General features: G+C 48.6%; 1 protein-coding gene across 1 annotated transcript in view; it reads right to left on the bottom strand.

Annotated features, from left to right (window-relative positions):
• CACNA1E (calcium voltage-gated channel subunit alpha1 E) overlaps window positions 1-18,891 on the bottom strand; it is a 439,633-nt gene that overhangs the window by 268,246 nt on the left and 152,496 nt on the right. Inside the window, exon 3 of the mRNA XM_064478060.1 lies at window positions 11,421-11,687. Coding sequence (XP_064334130.1) covers window positions 11,421-11,687 — 267 coding nt within the window. The remainder of the gene's footprint in view (window positions 1-11,420; window positions 11,688-18,891) is intronic.

Genomic DNA, 18,891 nt, shown 5'->3' with positions numbered 1-18,891 from the left:
CAGTGGTAAGCAGGAGGGAGGTCCCCAATTCTAACCATTATTTCTATCAATTACTTGAGTGAAAACATAAACCACGTGGCTATCCTGTCTGCAGACGACATAGAGCTCAAAGTGAAGAGCTTACTCGTTACACAGCAGCGTCTAGAGATGAGGTGTAACGGAAACCACCTAAGCATTGGAGACAGACCACCAGCTTCAAGTTCCCTGGTGATGACCTTGGGCAAGCGACTTAATCTTTAGCCTCCGTTTCCCCATATATAAAGTGCGGATAATAACATGTTGCTCATTGGATTGTCATTTTGTTTAAATGTAGAGTCTGAAGTTTATGGATATTCAATGACTGTCTGTTCCCTGTCCCCACTTGAAAAGGAGCTCTACAGGATGGACTGTGGGACCAAAAGCACAGACAGAAAATGTACTTGAAATAAACAGAGTTCTGAACTTACATTCAGAAATTAAACAGAATGAGAATAGTTCAAGGGAAAATCAACTCTGCCATCAATTCATAGTAAACGATCCAAGGTTTTAAACGGACTACAACCTAAAGTCAAGTCAAAAATAGAACATTTCTTAAAAAAAAAAAAAAAACTAAAAAAAATTTTTAATTTAAATATAAATGTTAAATACTGGTGTTAACAAGCACCACCCTATGTTATGGTTATTAAAAAACTAATAAATAGTTGGAACTTTAAACCAATACTAAAGCTATGTGGTAAGTGAGTGTTACAAGGAAGTAATAAACCAGGAGCTGTATGGGAGCCAGGAGGAGGGAGTTGGCTTTACTCTGCTGAGAGAAATCAAGGAAGGCTTCATGGAGGAAATGACCTCTGAGTACAGTCTTAAAGCCAGGAAGTCGAGAAGAGAGAGAGGAGGTGTTCCAGGCAGAGGGAGCAGCAAGTACACAGGCACAGAGACATGGGAGAGGATGGTCCTTTCGGGCCTCAGCAGCCCCCTGAAACAGCTGGAGAGAAGGGGATCCAAGCAGTTGAGACAGGCTGGTGCCCCGTGCAGAGGGAATCATCAGAAGCCCTGAACACCAAGCTAAGGAAAACCCGCCCAATTACAGAGCTAATAAATGACAGAACACAGACAGGAACTTAGACTTTCCAACTCCTTATCAAACCTCTCTACCTCTGCTGCCCCGTACTCAAGCCATGAGCCACGTGTGGCTAGTTAAACTTAAATTAATTAAAGTAAAATTTAAAATTTAGCATTCAGTCACAATAGCCACATATCCAGTGCTGAAGAGCCACACATGGCTAGTGGCTACAGTACTGGACAGCACAGATAAAAACAAATCCATCATCACAGAAAGTTCTAGCCAACAGCACCGCTCACTGCCACAGCACCATTACGTTACAGAGAAGTAGACTGGGTCTGTATTGCTTTACAGAACAGAAACGAGGGGGGGGGACCCCAAACAGGTGGAAACTATAGGGAGAAACAGTTCAACTCTCTACACTTTAAGTTTTCTAATGATGGAAGAGCACCCTGCCACTGGAAGCTGGATGGCCATGCATCAGGGTAATGCAGAAAGAACTCCTGTATCGACCTGATGCTCTTCCATTAGAATGTTGTGTTTTATCATGGCAGCATGGCTGATGTACGCACACAGACACGTGGCTGTAGCTCTTCCGCGTGGAGTTCCTGTATCCAAGGGATGCAATGTTGGGTTGGGAGTCCCTATTTCTGATGGCCCAGAATCCCAACATCCCAGAATGTGGGAATTTTCTAACATAGCCAGCATTTTTAAATTGTGAGCCATGGACCCACTGGAAATTTAATGCAAAACTGTATGTGTATTATTCTGGGAAGAAAGGTCCATAGCATCACTCAGATTGTAACAGGATTTGTGATCCCAATACAAAAAGCAAGCAAACACTGTACTGGAGGAATCTCCAGTAGTCCCCAGACTTCAAGAACAGCCATCTAGATGTCATCTGGACAGCCATTCAGGTCATTCCCAACTCTAAAGTCCCACAGCCTTGCACACCTAAAGATCATCACCCTGCAATGAACAGTTTCAAGCCAAACATCCTCCAACCTTGATTAAGAAAAAAGGAGACAAGAGTATAAAAGAGCGTGGCAACAGCCCAAGGCACAAACGTTGGATAATTCAGTCAAGTTGGGGAAGGTACCACCTGTCAACCTCTTGCTAAGATGCCTATTGGAGGCTGTCTTGGAAATCCTGGGGGTTCACTTTCAGTGTGAGCCTACAGAACCAAGCACACCCAGTTAGACGCAATGCCAGCTTGTCAGCCGGAGAACTTGCCCAGTAAATCTAAAGCTTGCTGAGCTATCAATCCATTTAAAAAATAATGACTCTGTCCTCACCACCACCTGACATTCTGACCATTGTACCGGGATCTATCTCCAGGTCCTACAGTATTGCTAGAACTAAAAGAGCTCATTTCTAGAACAATGCAGCAATTTCTCTGTTATCTGTTGTAGCTGAAGAAGGTGACTTTGGTTAATTTAACCAAAAAAAAGTGATAAAAAACTACTTCATATAATCAATATGGATTCTAATTTGTAAAAGCTCTGAATACAATAAAGTACACGCACCATTCGAACCATGTTGGACATAACGTAATGAATGCTTTGTTGGCGATGTTCAGAATGCAGTACAGCATTTTGCGGTGCCTAGGGGCCATCAGTACAAATCTCAATTGTCATTAAACTATAGATGTCTGGGTGCCAATTAACAAAGAGCTCTGTACAACAAAATGCCAGATAACAATAGACACGGTGCCCCTTTTTCACAGCCTGTGCTGTATATTACAAAAGCTGGAGTGATCCTTAGCACAGTTGAAAAGTAGGTAAAGCTCTTTTACAACCTCCAAATTTCCACGTAATGATCTTTCAATTCCCTGCCAGCCGTCCAGTGCCCTCATCATCTCTTAGAAGCTTTCTCTCCCCCTACGAAGGCCACACCTGGTCCTACAGGTCCAGGTCAGTACAATACGAGACACATCAAAGGCACTTCAATGATGCTTGCTATTCATCGATAGTAACTGATGAATGAGATCCTTCCACAACAGTTCACTGAATGCTTGCTGAGGGCCAGCATTGAGCTAGGTGCTGGAATGAAATGGGGCATGGCCTTTGCCTGTTCTCAGAAGAGCCTGCTCTTAGTTACAAGGTCAGAAGGATAACAATGTCATATACTAGCTTACTATGTCCCTGCTCCCAAGATGATAAAGTCTCAAAGATTCACTACCTGAATCCAGAGAATCCCTGTTAGCAGCAAGGCTTCAGGCTGTTATAGGAGAAAGAGAGATGTAGGATGGGCAGTTTGTAAGACTGGTCCCCTCTAAAGGTACCGCCAGGCACAGTAGTGGTTCTCAAAGTACGGTTCCAAGACCAACAGCATCGGTGTTCCCTGGGAACTTGAGACAAATACAAATAGTCCGGCCCAACTTCAGACCTACTGAGTCAGAAACCCAGACTAAGGTCCAGCAATCTGTATTTTAACAAGCCCTTCAAGAGACCCCAAGACACACTCAAGTTTGAGGAGATGGAACAGAGTGCACACATGTGCCCTCAACACAAAGAAACTACCTGCAGAATTAGCCTTGATGCTGATGGGAATCACCTGCTGGAAAGAAACGTCCCTGACAACAGGAGCAAGACCACTCCCCACAGCACAAAGCTGGAAATGGCCAGGACGTTAGTGAGGGACTGGTGAAAATCCACGTCATGCTTTTTTGACTCTGACCAGCCCCATGAGACAAGGGTGTGGAAAGTGAGAAAAGAGGCACAGAAAGTTTGAAACATTGCAAACCAACAACTCAGCTGAAGGCTGGAAACAACCTGTGAGGACTGACTTTGTGGCTGGTCTGCAGAGCCTCTTCCCTGGGCCTGGGAGGCCACGCATGGCCCCCCCACATCTTGGCTAAGGAAACGATACCAGAGTCTGATCCCTGGCAAACCTCAGTTCCTGACACTGACTAAGGCTCCCCTCTAACCTGTTACCACACTGTTTGGCCACATCCCTTTCATCTCCCCTAAAAGGGAGGAGGGAAAAAGACACGCCATCCCACCCCACCCCACCCCCACCTTCACCCTCTGGCTTTAATAACACAAGCCTTTTATGAAGCCAATGCATACATCTGAAACAGGCTTTCCAAATTCTCCAGCGATGTAGGGGAACAGATGCAGCAAAAATGCAGCAGGACCAAATGCAGCCAAAAAAAAAAAGCCTCAAAATTATGCAGAGTTGCCACAGCGATTCAAATCAACCACCCACAGGCAAAAAGACCACACTTTGCACAGATACCAGGCAGGGCCCCTCCCTGAAGCCACTCACTTGGCTGGACCACAGGAGCCTAGCCTGGAGTCCCATTTCTAAGCTCCATCCACCTGCCTCTGAGATGAACTCCTTTACAAACGGGTTCACTACAGGCCTTTAAAAAAAAAAAAAATCAAGAAGGCTAAGAGTGGAACTGTTCAGTCCTAAAAACTTGGAGCTCAGCATACCTAAGGAAAGAAGCCCCTAAGGGGTTACCCACTGCACTGCCAGGAACAGGGTGGGCGACGGGCTGGATAACGGACACTTTTTGAAGTCATTCAGTGCTGTTCTCCTTAATCTGGCCCATTTCTGCCTCTTAAGAACATACTTTCTGGCTGCTCCTTGCTTTCCAGAGATGGGGGTATGGGGGTTTATAAATAGGGTTAAGAGTTTCTAGCCAAAGATGAAGGGAATGGAAAACTCAGTAAACATACATGAGGTGCTAGGTGAGCAAAAATACACCACAGACAGCTCCCTGAAGTAGGCGTAACAGATAAGAGACCACTAGGTCGGAGGAGCCTAAAAACTTTGTGCTGTACTTTCTGTCCTTAATTACAAGTGATGCTGGTATCACTCTTAAAGGTGGGGGAGGGGGGAGATGCAGTAGGAGTTTGGGATTAACATATACACACTACTATATATAAAACAGATAAACAAGGACCCACTGCATAGCACAGGGGACTATATCCAATAGCTTGCAATAACCTATAATGGAAAAAAATCTATAAAAGAACATATATATGTATATGTATAACTGAATCACAGTGCTGTACACCTGAAACTAACACAACACTGTAAATCAACTACACTTCAATTAAAAAAAGAGAGAGAGAGAGATGCTGGTAACATGGCTGGTGAGCCCAGACCAGCCCTCTCTGTGCAGGTTTAGGATGTTTGGGAAGAGAAGTGTTGATACAGGTCCCTGGCACCACTTCAATCCCTCTTTGAGAGGGACGGCTTTAGAAGCTACATGCTGCGGAGGGGGTGGGGGGGTGTGACACACTGATTTCAGTGCCTGCTCCAATCCTATGTGAGTGGACACGGGAACGTAACGGAAGCCTGCTTCTTAGCTGAGCAGCTCAGCACTTATCAGCGTGAAGCCCTAGGATGACGAGCGGATTCAGACTGACAGGTGCTTGGGGATGGACCTATCTTCTGGTTAACCATGTTCTCTGAACAGGGGAGGGGAGTAGCTGCACGTTTATCGGTCACCCAAATGCAACAGGACTGGGTAGGAGGCAATCGTTACAGAAACAGCAAGGGAAAAAAACCACATTAAAAAGACCCACCCCCCACCCCCAGAGCTACCTTGCTCTTGTGTCCTAGTCCCGTTGTAAAACACAGAGGACTCGGAGGAACAAGTTGATTTGGGAAGCTGGCCCTCTGCAAGAGATCTTGCTCAGAACCAAGAGGAAGGCGAATAACCTTCCTTCTCTGAAAATCCTAGGAAAAACCCACACATATAATGAATTATTCACAAAGGCTGAACCTAAAAATGAGAGGGAGAAATATAGAAAGATGAAAAGGGCAGAGGGCTGGGCAGAAAGAGAAAGTGAAGAAAAGGACCTGGTCTCTCTCTCTCTTTGAATAAAAGCGTATTAATTACAGTCATGGGTAGGGGCCCCCTTTCATGTCTTTGTGGTCAGTGATAAGCCAAATTAGAACAGCAGAGTTGCCTCTGATGGGCTGGACCACACACCTGGGCTTGGGGAGCTGCGGCTTCCCGGCAGCCCTGCAGATGACAAGAGGGAGGCAGCTGATGCGCGGATGGAACACACAGAGCCAGAAAGTCTGCGAGAGTTCTGATAGCCTAGCACATCTTGACTCGGTTTTATTTTAACTAAGAATATGAAGATGGAAAGAAACCAGATGTTCCTATACAAAGGGGGAAATGCAGTAGAGTTTGAGGGGAAAAAAACACCTACATTTTGTACAGCAGCAGCTAAAAAGAGATAAGCAATTTTGGATGGAGCTACTAATCACAGAGGCTGGATCTTTCAGAAGAAGATAAAAAGAAGTCCTGTTCTCGTTATTTTTCTCCTCCTCCTCCTCCTAATTCATGGTGTGCACTGCACCTAGTGCAGAGAAATCAAGTGGAGGAAAGAGGAGAAATAATGGCATGTAAACCAACAGACAAAACGATCACATCCAAGATATTTTGGTCGCCATCCTCAAGTCATTCCATTTCTATCAAACTCCTTCACTCCAACTCACTTTCCAGGCTGCAGCCCAATTACAACTGTTCCCTATGACAAGTCACAGCCTGGTTTCTAGAGGAACCACTGCCCATGCCTGATTTTAAGGGCAAAGCCACTAGACAATGTGGAGACTGTCCTGGGAGCCTCAGAAAATGAACACCTCTATCCTGCAGCCCCAGTGCCAGTTACAATCACTATCCGTTTCACTGAATCCATGCCTAGGTACACAGAAGATGTGAAGGCTTTCTGCATTATCTGATCACAGGATATAATCACAGATCCCATCCTTGTTAGCAGCCACCCTCGGCCCTAATCAAGGTGCTCTGACTCATGAGCCATTAGAGTTACATCAAACCTGAAATTCTTGCCAGGACTACAGTCTACTATCTTGCAAGGTACAATATATTTACGGGCAACCAAAGCAGGAGAAAAGTATACACCACAATGGGAGATTTGGGAACTAAAGCTTTCAGTAATCTTCACCAAAATCCTCCAAAAACTAATGGACAATTTACAGCGGGAAATTCTCCATATAACCTCTGACTCAGAGCCGGAGTCCTCTGTGGCTAAAATGAAATTCTCTGCAACAAGAAATCACGAATGAATATCCACAGGTTCATTATAACGGGCTTCATCAGCTCCGTGGCTACAAACACATTTGATCATCCTACTTTAGACCCTAATGATTCCACATGAAACATGTGGTCCCCTGCTGAGATGACCCACACCATCAGCGGGGCAGAAACCTCCCACTGCCCATCAACAGCAGAGTCTCCAAGTCAGACAGGCCATTTCTTTCTTTATCCTCTAACTTGGAAAAGTGCAAACATGCAGTGGGCAACTCACAAGCCATGCCAGAGACCCTATAGGTCCACAGAGCCACTGGCCCTGGGCACAGAAGGAATAGAGCTGCTAAGTACGGCACAGTGAACCTGGGATGACATTCAGAACAGCCAGTTCCCTGAGAAAAAGAGAAGCCCTTTTGTTAGATCTATTAGATGGGCAAGAAAGGAGGAATCTTATAAAATGTAATACTACATTTTAAATCAGATCAGCATTTTCAAAAAGGTTATGGTATCCACTGCAGAAGAGAGCCATAAGAAAATAAAATTATCTCCCTACACAGATGCAGCTTCCAAGAAAAATGAAACACATTCAGAGTGGGCTGTTCACTTCCACCATCCTTCATGCCAAACCTGGGTTATCTTAGGCACTTCTTCCTGTAAGAACAAGACCTTCCCCATTAACAACTGGATAAGGTTACCACCAGCCCCCCAGCCCAAGTCAGAGTCCTACAAGTATAAATTAAATCATCCCTTATTTATTTAACTCATCTGTTTTCAGGCCAATCTGATTAAAGATCAGTAACATTCCGTGTTAAGAAGCCACTAACACGGCACACAGAAGTGCACGTTATCCACCTAGTTCTACATGCCATTCTGCAGCCAGGAAGAGATGCCAATGTCTCAAAAAGTGTGCTACACAAATAATCAAAATCCTCAAGCACGTTGTATGTGAAAACAACAGTTCAAAGCAGGTCTTTACATGTGTTCTGAACAACCTTCCTTTCTGTGAAAAGCTGGCCCTTACACAGAGCATAGAAGTACTTCCCAAACTTCAACGTGCATGCTAGTCACCTGAGCATTGTGTTATAATGCAGATTCTGATTCAGTAAATCTGAGGTGTGGCTCGGGATTCTGAATTGCTTCTAATTGAAGTAGATTTACAATATTAGTTTCAGGTGTGCAACAAAGTGAGTCAATATTTTTTATAGATTAGACACCCTACCAAGTTATTATAAAATATAGAGTATATTCCCTGTGTTGTACATCACATATCTGAGACTCACTTATTTTATAACTGCTAGTTTGTCCCTCTTAATCACCCTCACCTATTCTGCCCCTCCCCCCACTGCAGGAACCACTAGTTTCTTCTCTGCAGCTGGGATTCTGAGTTTTTAACAAGCCCCCAGGTGATGAAGATGTTGCTCTTTGCTGTCTTTGGGAGGCAAAAACCTAGGAGATTTAGTTCACCTAGAACTAAGATCCCTCTCAGTTATGCCGAAATTACTGAAGGACTCTATTAGTAATGATAGCTAGTTTTTACTGGGTAATTAGGCAGTGTTCCAGGAACCTGACATACATTAACTCATTTAATTCTCCCGGTAACGCATTATTATCATCCTCATTTTACAGATCAGGAAACTGAGTCAGAGAAATGAAGTAACTTTTCAAGGTCACAGAGCTGGTGAGGGAACTGAGAGTTGAGCCCAGACAGCAGAGCTCCAAAGCTTTACTGGTAAACACTACTCACACTGACTCCCAGTAAGAAAAAGCAAGGTAATTCCAGAAAAGAATTAGAAAGTAAATTAGTTGCGGTATCAGAGAGAACGCCGAACCTGTATACAGAAGCGCAATGTTTCCCCACGGTCACCGCCAGAGGGGACACATATTAGTCAACCACGTTGTACAGCCAGGAATAAAAAGCAAACGTGGGGTGTTTCTAATTTGCCAACAGGACTCCTCTATACACCTTAGCAGATGTTCTCGGAACACGGTTACAAACAGCCTTCATGCTGTAGAACCACTGCGAAACTTCCAACTGTGGGGATGAAGAGACCCCTGGGACGGGGCTCACGGCCAAGGAACTGAGTAGGATGCTGAAATCAAGTCCCTGGTCTCTCTCTTTGGTGCATTCTGCCCCAAGACAAGAAAAGAGCGCAGCGAACCCCTACGGGCGCACCGTGCGCCGCTCGCAACGCCGGCCAGAAAGGCGGTGTCCTTGCAGCGGAAGAGAAAACGTGGTGAAAAGCGACGACCGCGTGGTGTAGGAAACGTGCTTAATTTCCCCGCCCGCGAGCCTGGGCCCGGCCGGAAGTGCCCGAGGTGCTGAAAGCGGGTTTCGGTGGAGCCCTGGCCGCCGGGGAGTTTCGGTGGCGCTGTCCGAGGTGCCATCGATGGCTGCGGGCACATTTTGCCACCCGCAGGGCGGCTGGGCGGCTTTGTCTACCACCAGGAAATGGGAGGACGCCTGTCTGGGTAAACACGCCCCTAAGAGAGGGGACCGTAAAGCAGCACCTGGTGGGTGGGAAATTAGAGAAATTGTGGAAGGTGGGTGAGTGGGCGGGCGGGGGGGTGGTGCCTGCTGGGAAAATCGGTAGGGACCTGACTAGAGAAGCGTTCGCAGCCGCAGCACGCAACACAATGAGAGCTGCCGCTCTGTGCGGCGCACCGGCGGGCCGGACTGCAGGGACTGGACGCTTCCCCCTCCCCAGTGCCCCTCATCCCAGATAGGTTTAACTCAGGCACAGTTTGGTCCCAGGATCACTCTGTGGGGGTGGAATGGGGAGGGGAGTGCAGGGAGGAGGAGAGAGGAAGCCCTGCCAGGGGTGGTTGTGGGAGGACGCGAGCAGCAGCAGGAAGAATATCTGCTTAGAGATGCTCCTCCGTTTCTAATGAGGGGTGCTGCCTAGAAGCACCACGCGCCAGCCAATCGCTGTGCTGCTGAGGCAGGGAACTAGGGAGGAAGGAGGGGAAGGCCAGAGACTGGGGTGGGGGCAGCAGGGAGATGCCCAGGTTCTGAGGGGATTGAGCCTCATGCCTCACTGATACTAGAGACCGAAAGTGGCTCTAGCTGTCTCCCTGCTGCACACCTGGAGGATGGGGGTGGGGAGGAGGGAGGCTAGAGAGGAGGGGCCTCTTTTGCAGGTGCATCTCTCCCAAGAAATCTCTCTCCACAATCATCAAAGTCCCATGTCTCCAAGCCTACCCCCATATTTAACACCATCCCACGGACTTGCTCCCTACGCATCCCCCTCACCATCCAGCAACCCCCAATTCCTAAAAACCTTGCCAGAGGTCCATATTCTTAGTGAAGAACGAGGCAGTGCGCTGCCAAATCGTCAACCAGCATTTGATGCACTCACTTCATTAAACCTGCAAGGAAGCTCCTTCTATGCCCGTTCACCCTGACACCACCGCCACCATCAGAGTCGCCCCCACCAGCTCCCTGTGGAGAGCAGTTCCTTTGGAGCTAGGGGGAGACAGATTGCTTGCACACCTCTGGGCTCAGCTGATGCAGCCCTCCTCTGAGGAATTCAGGCCCAGCATATCTGCCTGGATCCTGGGTACTGGGAGAGCACCCAGCTGACCAAGCATTAAGAGGCAGGAGTACCCAACTGAGGACTAAGGAAAGGATGGGCCCTACTGAGCTGCTCTTTTGTGGCTGAGAAGAGAAGCCCAACTCTGAGCTGTCTGGGCTGTGTCATTAGAGACTGCCTCCCCTGACACACTCATTCACTTCACTTTCAGTGGAACTTAAACTCAGTCCCCAGAGTAAGCTGGGTCCCAAGCCAAATGCCTGTGTTATTCACCCATCTGTCAATTTGCCTACAGGGTTTTTGGCTCATAGCTCTTGAAGCCTCTGAACTGATAAATCCCCTCATGGAGCCTTGACTTTCCTACAGCCGGATAGTGTAGGTGTCTCCCCAGCTGGTGGGGATGGGGGCAAAGGGGATGGCTTAAAGGGAGGGAAGAGGAGGAAGGATTGAGTATGAAAGAAAACCCTGAGATTAGGGGCAACCTGTTCTATGTGGAGTGCAGCTGGGAAGGGACTAGGGGGCCAGGAATCAAATAAAGCCCAGCTGGGAAAGGGGCAGACACCGCAACACCAGGCACCCAGGGATGTTGGAGAGTTCCACGTAGGAAAAATTTTAAAAATCACAAGTCTTACCTTGAAAAACACTAGTGCCCGCACCGGTCTGTACCGCACCAAGCTTGCCTCTTAGATGCACCAAAGTATAGAGCGCACTTCAGCAAAGGGGCAAATCGGCACCAGGGAGGGGATGGGGGTAAATTCCATGCTAGGTTTCCCCTCTTACCGGAAGAAATGTAAAGGGGGAGAGGGGAGTTATGGTGGGCAAGAAAGGATATGGCCAATCGATGAGCTTCTTGGCGTATTTCCTGACAATGTTATCTTCTCCGAAGATGAACAGGGATCTGTTGACGGTGAAACAGTTCTGCCGGACGGGAATAGGGTTGTACAAAGCCATAGTCCGCGCCCTCTGCGCTTTCGACTGCTTGTAGGCGGCCGCTGGCCCGGAGGCCGGCACGGGGGTTCCTTGCCGGTTCCTGCTCTGGTCCGAGTCTCCATCGCCCGACCCTGGCCTGGCGACCACTGCCTCCCCGAAGCGAGCCATCCTGAAGTTTAAACAGACAGAAGACACACAAAGGTGATCGTGGCCGAACACCCGCAACAAGCAGAAAGACACACGGAGACTCAGAGCCGCATCCAGACAGGCACGGGGACCACCGCCTCCGGAGAGCCTCGCGAGCTCTTCGGAGAGGCGGCAGCAGCAACCCCGCCGCTCTGAACTGTTGAATCTAAATACAACCTCTGCGAAGCTCCATTCCTCAAGGAGGAAAAAAAAGGGGGTAGGGCTTGGGGGTGCTCAGTTTCTGGAGGTAATTTTTTTTTTCAAAATGCCAGTGTGTGGTGGCGTTCAGGGACTGGAGAGGAGAGGGGTGGAGTAGGCTGCTCTTCAAACATAGCTCCTTTTCTGGCAGACGCACCACCTAGTTCTGGGAGAGAGGCAGCCACCGGCCCGCTAGGTTAACAGTTTGGTAATTTATTGGTGGGGGGAGGGGAAAATGAAAACAAAAGAACTTTTCAAAAAAAAAAAAGACAAAGACGAGGTTATGGTGACATGCTTTATAACGCCAACCCTTGCAAGTCCATCTAAGAAATTCCACAGCCAAGACTTGGGTCTTTAAATCTGCCAGCAGAGACGCATCCAAAGGTTGGTAGAGAGAGGGGGAGGGAGGGGGGAGAGCAGTATTGAGGTTCCTGCGTAAACCGCAACGCCCAAAATATCAAAATAATAAGTCGATCCAACCGGAGAGGAACAAATGACTTCAAAGCTTCTGCGCTTGGGAGAGAAGTTGAGCAGCATCCAGAGAGCAGCGAAACCCGAGTGCCAGCATCCGCCCGGAGCGCTCGCCGCCGCCGCCGCCGCCGCCGCCGCCTCCCCGGATCAGCATGCAACAGCGATCCGCGGCTGCGCCGGGGAGAGGGCGGGAGCGGGCGGGCGAGCGCCTGGGCGAGGGAGGAACAGGTTGCAGTCGAGACCAGCGGTGGCCTGGCACGGGAGTTAGATCCAAGGACCGAACTTGCTCACTAATGACTGTCTTCCTCTTCCACCCTGGCAGCCCCTCTCCGTGGAGCAGAGAAGATGAGGAAGGAGAGGGGGAAGGCGAGGAGGGGCAGAACTAGCGGAGCGCAGAGGCGCAGCGAGGCGCGCACTGGAGTGCCAGGCGAGGCGGGGGCGGGGCCGGCGGGGATGGGCGGGGCGGGATGCAGCCGGAAGGACCCCGGCCAACCGCGGCAGGAGGTTCCTGGGACGCGAGGCTGGTTTGGCTTATTGACTGAGGTAACCAGAGGGTAGGGGCCACCTCTGCAAAGATCCAGGCAGGAGCCGCTTTATCCTAACTAATGCGAAGAGAAGAGAAGCAGGCACAGCTGGCGGCGCGGCGGAGTCTCCGCCTGGGATCCGAGGCCCGGCGGGGGCGCACACGCAAGCGCGCACGTTCTCGCGCCTTCCGTCCTCTCCGAGTGGCGCCTGCCAGGGCTGGACCCCGAGCGGTGCCCGGCGCGCCGCCGCCCTAGCGGGGAGTCCAAGCCTTTGCGCTCTGCGCGCCTTGGGCCAGGGCACGGTTGCCGCTCCTCCGCACCTCGCAGGTTCCGAGAGCGCCTCCTCACGATTTACGCGGAGAAGGCAGCACCCTCTTCTGCCCATGTCCCCACTTAACAGCCTGGAGGCCCAGTGAGGGACGCTAGGACCTCTGGGGGCTCCGCGCCTGGCACTGGAGCCAGCTCCGGCGGGAGCTTCTGCCTTCTTTCTCCAAATAAGAACTGGGGCGGCCTTTTGGGTTCTGCTTTAGCAGAGCCTTGCGCGCGTCCTTTTCCGGAAGGGTGGTATAAATACTGGGGCCCTAGATGATGAGTTCTTGGCTAAAACTACCCTTCTCAAAATCTTAACAATCCAGGAGATCCTCCAACCCCTATCTTATCTTCAAGTCAGCTCCACTGACTTCTTCAAACCTACCCCATTAGTGAAGGAAAAAACAATTCGTATCTGAGCTGCAGAACTGGGAAAGGTGGACTCCTCTGGGTTTAGCAACCAAGCCATTCCCCACAGGTGGCGCAGAGGTTTGAACTGAAGACAGGTATCAGCTGCCCCCTGCTTTGGCCTGAACTCAAAGTCCTACCCAAATCCTTCCCACCTGAGCAACGGGAGAAACGCAGCCTGGGGGCAGAGAAAGGAAACAAAGAGATTGACCAGAGATTGGAAATCAGGGGTGAGTGTGGCCTCGCGCGTGTGAAAGGCAGTGTCTCTGCACCAGAGAAACTGGTGAGAAGGGAACTGATGTGACGTCTGAGTGAGAGGCTCGTGCGTTCCTCCGTGGATGTGACTGTGTGTGGGCAAGGCCCTGTGAGCGCTGACACGGGGCTGCTGTGTGAGGTGTATGTATGAAGGGAAGGTCTCTGGTGCTGGAAAACCAAAGGAATGGTCCCAACACATCCACCCCCAGCAGGCAATGCCGCCCTTGGGTGTGGAATGTTGAACTTTCCATTCAGGGGAGTCCATTTTCAGCCAAATGACTATTTGAGGTGAGTCAGCTCTAATTAGCATTTTGATTTCATATTCCAGCCTTACTCTGTCCTTCTGCCTCCCTTAACTGGAGGGTCCTTTCTGCCTGAATCCCTAGTCAGAGTGAAAGGGAAGGTGGTACTATGAACCCTGAGGTCCCATCAGCCTGGCAGCCATTTAGAACCAGTCACAAGTGGCTGTCTTAGTATTCCTGTAAAGTAGATAGGATTAGAAAAGACTTTCAGAAATGATCAAATCCATGCTTTCAGAGGTAGGACCATAACACACAGCACAAAATTCATTCAAATCATTTGACAGATATTTCTGAGCACCAGGCACTGTTTTAGGATCTGAGGACACAATAATGAACAACACAGGTGATGACAAAAATTATGTATCCACTTCCTAGACTGAATTAGATCTATAACTTTACTGGCTGGAATGCCTGATGGACCTCATTCTTGTGCTGGAACTTCACCCCTTTCCTTTGTGTCCTGGTCTTAACGGGCTAGAGGGTGGTGGCCCTGCTTGTTCATACTCAGAGCAAGCAGGGATGACCAATCTTTTACCTCCTGGAAGAGGTTTTTGGAAGATCAGGAACCCTTGACTTGTTTTCTTCAATGTCACCCACTCAGCAGAGATCTGGTACAAATTCCCTTTGCTCTCTACAGTGTCCTGTGTTCTCTGCAGCTGCTGTAATTCTTCAGATACCTAGAACCCTCGAGACAGGATGTTATACATGGAAATGTGAGGATCCACTGGAGTCAAGGCTTACCTTCCTGCCTTATGAGGAGTCAGGGGTCACAAATGCCTGTGTTGGGGATAATGTACAGTGTGCTGGGAAGTGTGAGCACCTCTGGAGGGAAGTTGTAAGCTGAGAATTCCTGGAGGGTACAGTCCAGGACAGAGGCAAACATGACAGCATAAACAGCTTTGGGAATGGACTTGGCCCGGGGCAGTAATGCTGGGAGAAAGGCACACTCTCATATTCACCCCCACCTCGCTGTCACAGCTCCCGAGACCTTTGAGATCTGTGAACTTCATTCATGTTCTCCAATTCCCGCCTACTCCCAGTCCCCAGAGGGCTACAATTTCAATGACTGTGTGTTTCCTAGTTTTCAGTTTACATAAACCTCACTCTAAACCTCTGAGGTCAGCCTGGCCACATATGTATTATGACCACAATTTGGTGGACAAATTGGAGCTTCAGAAATGTTAAGTACTTTGCCCACATCCAACAAATGGCAGATTTGGGGCTTCTTAATAGATCTGCCTTTCACTGGTTGGCTCTTTCTAATACTCAGGCCAATTTCTTCTGGGTAGTAATAGTGCCCAAACTGTCCCATCGTCGAGAGGAAACTATACAATCATGCTAAGCCTATGGGAATGCTCTGCTTACCATCCTCAAGTTGAATTTGATCAGTGACCACATGCTCCTGGAACCACACTGGGAGGATGCTGAACTAGGAACCCATCTACTGTCCTCAAGATCCCTAGAGGATCCTCAGGAAAAAACCTGAGATTAGTCTCGTCATTGCCGTAGTCCTCCTCTTAATGGAACTTGGTGGGCATTCTCCTTCCCGTGTCCCTAGTTCCACTGTCCTCTTAAAGATCCGCAGATGGAAATGGAGAAAATCAGCAATTGGTCATAACTGATTGGAAGTCAGTTTCCTAAAATCCTTTCCATGTCCCTTCCAGCCCACAAGGGACAGTGGTCATAGTTTCGTGTTGTTAGAACGCCATCTACTGGTCATTTGTGAGCACATCGCTGTGAGCTTGGGTACTTGGCAGCCCAGCACCTCAGGCACATCTGAGAGCCTAGACATTCCTAAAGAGGTGACCTCTTGTCATCAGCCCTCTAGTCCCCTATGGTACTCTGCTGAGGCCCAAGTCCAAAATTTCACCAACAATGCAACCATCCATCTTATAGTAATGTGCAGCCCCACACACTAGGCACACATGGGTACATGGTCACCACACACACATATACACGCACACAATGCTCTACATGTTTTCCTGCTAGCAGTGACCTGCAAACTAGAAACCCAAAAGGATCTGAGGAAGCAAGGGGAAAACTCCTAGAGTAGGAACCCCATGCAGATAGTTCACTTTCAAAGCTTTCATGCCATAGCCCCTCTACTCCAGTTTAACATCCACAGCGCAAGCAGGCAGGAGAGGAGGCAACTGGCCGAAAGGCCCTCCAGCATCCTCTGGGAACGGAGGGAAACAAGGTGGCCACACTCCCCGGGACCAGGCAGGCCATGGGAGTTTGTACCAAAATGGAGAGATGTGAGTGGCAAGGATGGAGAAGCACTTAGCCTATTCACCTCATTCATAAAGCTCTTCCCTGATCTGTCAGGCCTTGGGCCATCGTCAGAGGAGAATTCAGCCCATCACTGAGGAGCCTTCAAACATAGCCTCATCCAAAAGAGGGCGCCCCACTCCCTCATCTCCCCCTACCCTGCCAGTTCCACTCAACTTAAGCGATCAGAGCCCCTTTTGTTCTTTTTTCCCCCCTGTTGAGCTTTCCCAGGAAATAGAATCTTATGCAAAGCAGTGCTCTAAGGAACATAATGCAGAGAGAAATTGGGAGTGGGTTTTAAGGAAAAAGTTGGCAGGAGACCACGTGCAAATTCATAGCAGAGCAGAGGAGCATTATGGCAATGCAGACGTCTTGGGAGTCTGGTGGCTTCCACAATACCTTACAGCCCTGATTTGGATGAAAACAGAACTTCACGTCCTTATGTAATATCTGTCCCTAGAACCAGCATTTCTCAAACCTCTGCCTGAGAAACCCCACAGCTCCAACCACAGATGTGCAAATTTTGCTTAAAAAAAAAAAGTTTTAAAAACCATTCATTTCTGACAACTCAATACTTCCCGGGAGCCAACCGTGGTAATGTTACCTCACTGCATCTTCACTGCAGGACTGGGAGACACATTCTATTATCTGAGGCTCAGAGGTTCAGGGACTTGTCCAAGTGCACAGAACTAGGAAACAGCAGAGCTGCATCTCCTGATATTAACATCAGGATTCTTTACAATGTGTGGCCACTCTTTACATACTGCATGTCCAAGCAATGTTTTCCTTGTTTAAGAGTCTGTTCATAGGCAAGATCTTGGACTTTGGAGAAGTAAGCCATGACCTTGAGCCAGAGAGACTCCCAGAGGGTTAAATTTCTAAGAATGCATTCCACCTGTCCCACAGGGCTGTTGTGAAGATTAAGTCAGTTAATATGTGTCAAGCTCTTAGAACAGTACCTGGAATACAGTAAGTGCCACATAAGTGTTTCTTCAACACATTTCAGTGATGATAGCTGTGACCACGGTAACACAGGCAAACACTGCATATCTGACAGCTTTCTGCTTCTGAAAGCAGACTTCAGATGTGCAGCCCAGGGCTGGCTGTGGTGTGTGCAGGATGGACAGAAGAGCAGAGAAATGTAAGTGCCTGAGACTTGGTCAGAAAGATAATGAGGAAAAAGAAAGCAAAATATTCAACAGGAAACTATATTCAATTTCTTGTAATAACGTATAATGAAAAATATATATATAATGAAAAAATCTGAAAATATAAATATGTATGTATATGTATAACTGAATCATTTTGCTGTACACCTGAAACTAACATTGTAAATCAACTACACTTCAGTAAAAAAATTAAATTAAATTGAAAAATATATAAAATAAGCCCATTTAACGCAAAAGAAAAAGCAAAATATTTGAAACCAGAGTCTGAAGAACTCAAAGGCTCTGATGTCTAGGAGAGACGTGCTGGTTTACTTTGTCATCAGTTCATAAACCCATTTAACAAATACTCATTGACCCCTTTTAACGTGCCAGGCATTGCTCTCCAGGATTCTGAGGCTCAAGGATAAATCAGACACAGTCACGGCCTCTAAGTGCTTACAGTTTAAGAGAAAGGGAAGGACCCCCTCATGAAGACCCCTAACACGAGGCACAAAGCGGTGTGAACCCGGAGAGCGCACGTGGGGAGGGGCGGGGCGGGGGGAGGAGCCACAGACCAAGACGGTCCTGTCCCCTTCCCCAGGAAAGAGAAGAACCAGTGGGGTCTCCTTGAAGACACGGAGCTGGAGGCCTGGAGAAGCACTGAAGCACAGGAGTGTCTGGGCTCAAAGGGTATGAAAGGCAGTGAATGAATTAACCAACCACTCGACATTTTAATTTTCTCTCAGTATATCCAGGATCACAAAGTTCCTAGCAATACCACTTCGATCCCTTGTTTTCCATAAGATGAGGTCACTTTTCAGCCTGGACAAAAGTCAGATGTGTTGAACTGAATAGACATTAACTCCTACTGGGAAAGTCAGTTTGGGGGGTCAGTGTCCAGCCCTGGACGGCAAAGGCGCCCCGCCCCATCGCCGTGTATCTCAGCTCCCACCACCGGGGCCAGCCCTGCTGCCCAGCCAAGGCCGGCTCCACAGAGCATCGCAGTCTGAGGGTAAGAACAACTGACGGAAATACGCCCATCCAGCCACCCGCTTGGCCTCTTGACTCAGAAAACAAAACACAGCCCACACATTGCAAAGCTTGCTCAGCCTAGGTGGGCTCCGGCTGATTCATTCATTCAGTAAACATAGAATGAGCACCTTCCACGTGTCAGGCCGGGCGTCAGGTGCCAGGGTGGAGAGGCAGTGCCCGGCGGCATCCTGCACTTACTTGCCGGTCTCCATCCACTCTCCCCCTATATTTCACCCTGCAGCGAAGCAGGAAAAGCAGCACACATCCAAAGA

Source organism: Camelus dromedarius, chromosome 23 (genome assembly GCF_036321535.1).
Source record: "Camelus dromedarius isolate mCamDro1 chromosome 23, mCamDro1.pat, whole genome shotgun sequence".
NCBI lineage: Eukaryota > Metazoa > Chordata > Mammalia > Artiodactyla > Camelidae > Camelus > Camelus dromedarius.
This window is presented reverse-complemented; position numbering and strand designations above follow the sequence as displayed.